This window comes from Leuciscus leuciscus (assembly GCF_965113295.1).
Source record: "Leuciscus leuciscus genome assembly, chromosome: 5".
In the NCBI taxonomy this organism is placed as follows: Eukaryota; Metazoa; Chordata; class Actinopteri; order Cypriniformes; family Leuciscidae; genus Leuciscus; species Leuciscus leuciscus.
The window spans coordinates 53,210,384-53,220,383 of record NC_138729.1 but is presented as its reverse complement, the minus strand read 5'-3'; the positions used below and the strand labels follow the sequence as shown (position 1 = coordinate 53,220,383).

At 37.3% G+C, this 10,000-nt stretch overlaps 2 protein-coding genes across 5 annotated transcripts in view; both read right to left on the bottom strand.

Moving 5' to 3' along the window:
* Positions 1–3,427, bottom strand: part of LOC309500029 (uncharacterized protein) — a 6,545-nt gene extending 3,118 nt beyond the window's left edge. The window contains exons 1-2 of one of the 4 annotated variants that reach the window (XM_082171567.1): positions 3,199–3,427; positions 1–920 (exon numbers count right to left, since the gene is read on the bottom strand). The exon at positions 1–920 is cut by the window's left edge and continues 3,118 nt beyond it. The gene's annotated coding sequence lies outside the window, so the exon portion shown is untranslated. Of the gene's footprint in view, positions 921–1,397; positions 1,550–2,775 lie in introns of those variants that run through there. The other 3 variants (XM_082171566.1, XM_082171568.1, XM_082171569.1) reach the window with 3 other exon arrangements.
* Positions 1–10,000, bottom strand: part of mbd2 (methyl-CpG binding domain protein 2) — a 53,408-nt gene that overhangs the window by 17,425 nt on the left and 25,983 nt on the right. Inside the window, exon 6 of the mRNA XM_082171581.1 lies at positions 7,950–8,075. Within this exon, the coding sequence (XP_082027707.1) occupies positions 7,961–8,075 (115 nt within the window). The 3' untranslated portion in view covers positions 7,950–7,960. The remainder of the gene's footprint in view (positions 1–7,949; positions 8,076–10,000) is intronic.

Genomic DNA, 10,000 nt, shown 5'->3' with positions numbered 1-10,000 from the left:
TCGGCAAGTCTGGCAGATTGGGTCGATTAGCCAAAATGTTGAATGTTTACAACTCTCATGCCCCTCCCCACTACCAGCGAGCACCCTCCCATCGAGGTCGTGCTCGTCAGTGCGTCACTGTGCGTGTGTACCTGATTTTCTGTGAACGCGTCCGTCTCTTCAGCATCTATCAACACCATGGACTCGGAGGTAGGCTGCCCTGGCTAATCTATCCATAGATAGCAATAACCGAGGAATTGGAAGCTTGTTAGTAGATTTTCTCTCCGCCATCACGCTTCATGCAATCTCCAGGTGAACTTCAGGCGTGGCGTGTGCATGTGATATTAACGTGCGCGAGTGAGGGGGGATCTGTGGCGTGTGCACGACCTGTGATTGACAGTCAGATCTCACACCCCCCTGCGCTGATTGGACCTGATGAAGCGGGAGCGCTGGATTTTTGCAAAACAAATAACACGCTCCAGGTGGAGTTAGAAGCTCGGGTTTTTTCTAAAACCATCTTATTTATGTTGTTCTGTCGGATTATAGTGTCGATTACACTGAATATGATCAAAAAAAATTTTGCCGACGGCAGCTTTAAGATGACACTTGCGTTCGGATGAAACACACGCCCCCTGAATTCTGATTGGCCAATATATTGTTCTCATCATGAGAGATCTGGACCTGGATCTTTGCCTGGACTAGGTTACTGAGGCTCAAGCTCTAGCACTGTTGTGTGAGTAAAGTGTCTTAAAGGGATAGTTCACCCAAACATGAAAATAAGTCCATGATTTACTCACCCTGAAGCCGTCCTACGTGTATGAAGTTTACCGAAAGCTAGTTATTTTAGTCGATAAAGTTTTATATATGAATATTTTCTCACACAAACACATCATTTCACTTCAGAAGGCCTTTATTATTAACCCCGCAGAGCCTGTGGAGCACTTTATGATGGACAGATGCACTTTTATGATGGATAGATGCAGTTCTTTTATGATGGATTGATGCACTTTTATGATGGACAGATGCAGTTTTATGATGGACAGATGTACTTTTATGATGGACAGATGCTCTTTTATGATGGATAGATGCAGTTCTTTTATGATGGATAGATGCAGTTCTTTTATGATGGATAGATGCACTTTTATGATGGATGGATGCTCTTTTATGATGGATAGATGCAGTTTTATGATGGATAGATGCACTTTTATGATGGACAGATGCTCTTTTATGATGGACAGATGGACTTTTATGATGGACAGATGCACTTTTATGATGGATAGATGCAGTTTTATGATGGACAGATGTACTTTTATGATGGACAGATGCTCTTTTATGATGGATAGATGCAGTTCTTTTATGATGGATAGATGCAGTTCTTTTATGATGGACAGATGCAGTTTTATGATGGACAGATGTACTTTTATGATGGACAGATGGACTTTTATGATGGACAGATGCACTTTTATGATGGATAGATGCAGTTTTATGATGGACAGATGCACTTTTATGATGGACAGATGCTCTTTTATGATGGACAGATGCACTTTTATGATGGATAGATGCACTTTTATGATGGACAGATGCTCTTTTATGATGGATAGATGCAGTTCTTTTATGATGGACAGATGCAGTTTTATGATGGATGGATGCTCTTTTATGATGGATAGATGCAGTTTTATGATGGATAGATGCACTTTTATGATGGACAGATGCTCTTTTATGATGGATAGATGCAGTTCTTTTATGATGGATAGATGCAGTTCTTTTATGATGGACAGATGCAGTTTTATGATGGATGGATGCTCTTTTATGATGGACAGATGCAGTTTTATGATGGACAGATGTACTTTTATGATGGACAGATGGACTTTTATGATGGACAGATGCACTTTTATGATGGATAGATGCAGTTTTATGATGGACAGATGCACTTTTATGATGGATAGATGCAGTTCTTTTATGATGGATAGATGCACTTTTATGATGGATGGATGCTCTTTTATGATGGATAGATGCAGTTTTATGATGGACAGATGCTCTTTTATGATGGATAGATGCAGTTCTTTTATGATGGATAGATGCAGTTTTATGATGGACAGATGTACTTTTATGATGGACAGATGGACTTTTATGATGGACAGATGCACTTTTATGATGGATAGATGCAGTTCTTTTATGATGGACAGATGCAGTTTTATGATGGACAGATGTACTTTTATGATGGACAGATGCTCTTTTATGATGGATAGATGCAGTTCTTTTATGATGGACAGATGCAGTTTTATGATGGACAGATGTACTTTTATGATGGACAGATGCAGTTCTTTTATGATGGACAGATGCAGTTTTATGATGGACAGATGTACTTTTATGATGGACAGATGCTCTTTTATGATGGATAGATGCAGTTCTTTTATGATGGATAGATGCAGTTCTTTTATGATGGACAGATGCAGTTTTATGATGGACAGATGTACTTTTATGATGGACAGATGGACTTTTATGATGGACAGATGCACTTTTATGATGGATAGATGCAGTTTTATGATGGACAGATGCACTTTTATGATGGATAGATGCAGTTTTATGATGGATAGATGCACTTTTATGATGGACAGATGCACTTATGATGGATAGATGCACTTTTATGATGGACAGATGCTCTTTTATGATGGATAGATGCAGTTCTTTTATGATGGATAGATGCAGTTCTTTTATGATGGATAGATGCACTTTTATGATGGACAGATGCAGTTTTATGATGGACAGATGTACTTTTATGATGGACAGATGGACTTTTATGATGGACAGATGCACTTTTATGATGGATAGATGCACTTTTATGATGGACAGATGCACTTTTATGATGGATGGATGCTCTTTTATGATGGATAGATGCAGTTCTTTTATGATGGATAGATGCAGTTCTTTTATGATGGACAGATGCAGTTTTATGATGGACAGATGTACTTTTATGATGGACAGATGGACTTTTATGATGGACAGATGTACTTTTATGATGGACAGATGCAGTTTTATGATGATAGATGCAGTTTTATGATGGACAGATGCACTTTTATGATGGACAGATGGACTTTTATGATGGACAGATGTACTTTTATGATGGACAGATGCAGTTTTATGATGGATAGATGCAGTTTTATGATGGACAGATGTACTTTTATGATGGACAGATGCACTTATGATGGACAGATGCACTTTTATGATGGACAGATGCACTTTTATGATGGATAGATGCACTTTTATGATGGACAGATGCACTTTTATGATGGATAGATGCACTTTTATGATGGACAGATGCACTTTTATGATGGATAGATGCACTTTTATGATGGACAGATGCACTTTTAGGATGGATGGATAGATGCACTTTTATGATGGACAGATGCACTTTTATGATGGATCGATGCAGTTTTATGATGGATAGATGCACTTTTATGATGGATCGATGCAGTTTTATGATGGATGGATAGATGCACTTTTATGATGGACAGATGCACTTTTATGATGGACAGATGTACTTTTATGATGGACAGATGCTCTTTTATGATGGATAGATGCAGTTTTATGATGGACAGATGTACTTTTATGATGGACAGATGCTCTTTTATGATGGATAGATGCAGTTCTTTTATGATGGATAGATGCAGTTCTTTTATGATGGACAGATGCAGTTTTATGATGGACAGATGTACTTTTATGATGGATAGATGCAGTTTTATGATGGATGGATGCACTTTTATGATGGATAGATGCACTTTTATGATGGATAGATGCACTTTTATGATGATAGATGCAGTTTTATGATGGATGGATGCACTTTTATGATGGACAGATGCACTTTTATGATGGATGGATGGATGCACTTTTATTATGGATGGATGCAGTTTTATGATGATAGATACACTTTTATGATGGATGGATGCACTTTTATGATGGATGGATGCACTTTTATGATGGATAGATGCACTTTTATGATGGATGGATGGATGCAGTTTTATGATGGACAGATGCACTTTTATGATGGATGGATGCAGTTTTATGATGGATGGATAGATGCACTTTTATGATGGACAGATGCACTTTTATGATGGATCGATGCAGTTTTATGATGGATAGATGCACTTTTATGATGGATCGATGCAGTTTTATGATGGATAGATGCACTTTTATGATGGATGGATGCAGTTTTATGATGGATGGATGCACTTTTATGATGGATAGATGCACTTTTATGATGGATAGATGCACTTTTATGATGATAGATGCAGTTTTATGATGGATGGATGCACTTTTATGATGGACAGATGCACTTTTATGATGGATGGATGGATGCACTTTTATTATGGATGGATGCAGTTTTATGATGATAGATACACTTTTATGATGGATGGATGCACTTTTATGATGGATGGATGCACTTTTATGATGGATGGATGCAGTTTTATGATGGACAGATGCACTTTTAGGATGGAAAGACGCACTTTTATGATGGATAGACGCACTTTTATGATGGATAGACGCACTTTTATGATGGATAGACGCACTTTTATGATGGATAGATGCACTTTTATGATGGATCGATGCACTTTTATGATGGATCGATGCAGTTTTATGATGGATTGATGCACTTTTATGATGGATGGATGCACTTTTATGATGGATAGATGCAGTTTTATGATGGATGGATGTATTTTTATGATGGATAGATGCAGTTTTATGATGGATAGATGCACTTTTATGATGGATGGATGCAGTTTTATGATGGATGGATAGATGCACTTTTATGATGGACAGATGCACTTTTATGATGGATCGATGCAGTTTTATGATGGATAGATGCACTTTTATGATGGATCGATGCAGTTTTATGATGGATAGATGCACTTTTATGATGGATGGATGCAGTTTTATGATGGATCGATGCAGTTTTATGATGGATAGATGCACTTTTATGATGGATCGATGCAGTTTTATGATGGATAGATGCACTTTTATGATGGATAGATGCACTTTTATGATGGATAGACGCACTTTTATGATGGATAGACGCACTTTTATGATGGATAGACGCACTTTTATGATGGATAGATGCACTTTTATGATGGATCGATGCACTTTTATGATGGATCGATGCAGTTTTATGATGGATTGATGCACTTTTATGATGGATGGATGCACTTTTATGATGGATAGATGCAGTTTTATGATGGATGGATGTATTTTTATGATGGATAGATGCAGTTTTATGATGGATAGATGCACTTTTATGATGGATGGATGCAGTTTTATGATGGATGGATAGATGCACTTTTATGATGGACAGATGCACTTTTATGATGGATCGATGCAGTTTTATGATGGATAGATGCACTTTTATGATGGATCGATGCAGTTTTATGATGGATAGATGCACTTTTATGATGGACAGATGCACTTTTATGATGGATAGATGCACTTTTATGATGGATAGATGCACTTTTATGATGATAGATGCAGTTTTATGATGGATGGATGCACTTTTATGATGGACAGATGCACTTTTATGATGGATGGATGCAGTTTTATGATGGATGGATGCACTTTTATGATGATAGATGCAGTTTTATGATGGATGGATGCACTTTTATGATGGACAGATGCACTTTTATGATGGACAGATGCAATTTTATGATGGATGGATGCACTTTTATGATGGACAGATGCACTTTTATGATGGATGGATGCAGTTTTATGATGGATAGATGCACTTTTATGATGATAGATGCAGTTTTATGATGGATGGATGCACTTTTATGATGGACAGATGCACTTTTATGATGGACAGATGCACTTTTATGATGGATGGATGCACTTTTATGATGGATAGATGCACTTTTATGATGATAGATGCAGTTTTATGATGGATGGATGCACTTTTATGATGGACAGATGCACTTTTATCATGGATCGATGCAGTTTTATGATGGATAGATGCACTTTTATGATGGATGGATGCAGTTTTATGATGGATGGATAGATGCACTTTTATGATGGACAGATGCACTTTTATGATGGATCGATGCAGTTTTATGATGGATAGATGCACTTTTATGATGGATGGATGCAGTTTTATGATGGATGGATGCACTTTTATGATGGATAGATGCACTTTTATGATGGATAGATGCACTTTTATGATGATAGATGCAGTTTTATGATGGATGGATGCACTTTTATGATGGACAGATGCACTTTTATGATGGATGGATGGATGCACTTTTATTATGGATGGATGCAGTTTTATGATGATAGATACACTTTTATGATGGATGGATGCACTTTTATGATGGATGGATGCACTTTTATGATGGATAGATGCACTTTTATGATGGATGGATGGATGCAGTTTTATGATGGACAGATGCACTTTTAGGATGGAAAGACGCACTTTTATGATGGATAGACGCACTTTTATGATGGATAGACGCACTTTTATGATGGATAGACGCACTTTTATGATGGATAGATGCACTTTTATGATGGATCGATGCAGTTTTATGATGGATCGATGCAGTTTTATGATGGATTGATGCACTTTTATGATGGATGGATGCACTTTTATGATGGATAGATGCAGTTTTATGATGGATGGATGTATTTTTATGATGGATAGATGCAGTTTTACGATGGATAGATGTATTTTTATGATGGATAGATGCAGTTTTATGATGGACAGATGCAGTTTTATGATGGACAGATGCACTTTTATGATGGATGGATGCACTTTTATGATGGATAGATGCACTTTTATGATGGATAGATGCACTTTTATGATGGATGGATGCACTTTTATGATGGATAGATGCAGTTTTACGATGGATAGATGTATTTTTATGATGGATAGATGCAGTTTTATGATGGACAGATGCAGTTTTATGATGGACAGATGCACTTTTATGATGGATGGATGCACTTTTATGATGGATAGATGCACTTTTATGATGGATGGATGCACTTTTATGATGGATAGATGCAGTTTTACGATGGATAGATGTATTTTTATGATGGATAGATGTATTTTTATGATGGATAGATGCAGTTTTATGATGGACAGATGCAGTTTTATGATGGACAGATGCACTTTTATGATGGATAGATGCAGTTTTATGATGGATAGATGCAGTTTTATGATGGATGGATGTATTTTTATGATGGATAGATGCAGTTTTATGATGGATGGATGTATTTTTATGATGGATAGATGCAGTTTTATGATGGACAGATGCAGTTTTATGATGGACAGATGCACTTTTATGATGGATGGATGCACTTTTATGATGGATAGATGCACTTTTATGATGGATAGATGCACTTTTATGATGGATGGATGCACTTTTATGATGGATAGATGCAGTTTTATGATGGATAGATGCACTTTTATGATGGATGGATGCACTTTTATGATGGATAGATGCACTTTTATGATGGATAGATGCACTTTTATGATGGACAGATGCAGTTTTATGATGGACAGATGCACTTAATGATGGACAGATGCACTTTTATGATGGATAGATGCACTTTTATGATGGATAGATGCACTTTTATGATGGATGGATGCACTTTTATGATGGATAGATGCAGTTTTATGATGGATGGATGTATTTTTATGATGGATAGATGCAGTTTTATGATGGACAGATGCAGTTTTATGATGGACAGATGCAGTTTTATGATGGAGAGATGCACTTTTATGATGGATAGATACGCTTTGATGGACATCCAAAGACATACACCCATTCTCTGCCATTATAAAGCTTGGAAGAGAAAGGACATTTTTTTATATAACTCTGATTGTATTCGTCTGAAAGAAGAATGTCATACACACCTAGGATGAGGGTGAGTAAACCAAGGGCTAATTTTCATTTTTGGGAGAACTGTCCCTTTAAATTCGCTCAGTTCCTCACCTGTCGGTTCTCTACGGCGCTCGGCCCTCTGGGTCTCGACTGGACTCGGCGGCCCGGGCCAAAGTGTCGGCCATCAGAGCTTCTTCCAGACTGAGCCGGGCTTGATGGACCTTCAGCTCCTGCTCCCTGAGGAGAGAGAGAGAGAGAGTCAAACACACACACACCCTGATGGGCCTTCAGCTCCTGCTCCCAGAGGAGAGAGAGAGAGAGAGAGGGATGAAGTCAAACACAAAACACTGACCTCACTTTATCTGCGTCTCACCCCCCCTCAGGCCTGTCAATCAATCTCTCATGACCTCTGACCCTCAAACACACACACACACACACACACACACAACACAAACCCTCGGTCCTCCGTCTCCCTCAAACACACACCGTTCTCTACCTTCCCCCTTCAACCTTCTCAGCATCCCTCAATCCGTTCATTTTAAACAATATAACAAGAGTAAAATAATAAAAGAATGCCTGTAATCTAGTTAACTAGCGAATGTAATAATGCAAATATAATAATGCAAATATATTTAGTAGGGATGCACCGATATGTAAATGTTGGATAATACCGATAACCGATAATTCTTTATATTTGAAAGCCGATAGCCGATATATCGGGCGATAAATCTAAACCGTTATATAATTTTTGAGAGCCTGATTACAAAAGCAAAACTCTCACCATTAAAATCCATGTCCCAAACACACAATTATAATGTTCTCATGATAATGTTATGTAGCCGATATGACAGACTTGCGCTGCACATGTTGCACTGAACTGTATTTTCCTTTTTTGAAGTGATTCCAATCATATTTCAAGCAATTCATAATCATCATGTTGAACAGTCGCATCTGAAGTGTCTCAGCTGAAGGAAATAATACATCATTTATCAGCTTTAATATATCAGACAAATGTTCATATCAGACCGATAACGTTAAAAATGAACTGATATCGGCCGATACCGATATGATGGCCGATATATCGTGCATCTCTAATATTTATCCTAATTGAATCTCTGATGACTCAATAAATGCATTTCACCCTGTCCGACACACAACGATGACGGGATGTTTCACTCATTATTAACAACACGTCTCATTAGCAAACTCAGAGCAAGTGCTGTGTGAATCAGACACTAGCATCACTGAAAGTGGATCATTAAAAATGATAGTTATGAGAATGTGGTTGAGATGGCGAATATGAGTCAGACGGAGGAAACATCTGAAATCTAAGTATCTAAAATAGTTCCCATCTAATTAAAAATGAAACTACCAACACGTTTCTCGTGGCTCTGGTTCACGGATCAGCCGACGCTGGCATCATTTCATCAGATCGAGATGCAAAATCCATCAAATATTCTGTTAATAACAGCAGTCATGAGCTCACGAACATAATCACACATTAACACCTACTGTGTTTCAGCAGCTCAACAGTGTGAGCTAAACTGTTACACACACACACACACACACACACACACACACACACACACACACAACTCCTTCACATAAACACGTCTTAAAGCACAGCGTGAAATCAGCCGATTTAAAACACACACAAATCATCACTCATGTCGTTCCAAACCCGTATGACCGTCTGTCTCCTGAGAAACACAAACGATATTTTAAGAAATGTCTCCAAAATTATTTAAATATTAATATATTTTTAAATGTTTTGATTAAGAATGTATTTTCATATTTGTAGTTTTCTGTGCATTTGTCATTTTTATTAGCTGTCATTTTGACTATTTATATTGACTTTCCTTTCACTTCAGTGCAGTGAGTTTCATTTATTTTAGTGTTTCAAATGATTCTAGTTTGTTCTCAAGGCAAAATAATTTTATTTAATTTCATCTTTATTTAAATAAATAAATGTTTTCAACAGTTTTAGTTTTAGTTGACAATAATAACCCTGACATTATTGCTGATGCTGTTTTGGTTTCCAATATTCTTCAGAATATCACATTTTGTGTCCCAGAGAAGAGAGTGTCAGTCATACAGGACTGTGATGACACGAGGAAGAGTTCATGCTGACAGAACATCATGTTTGGATGAATTATGTCTTT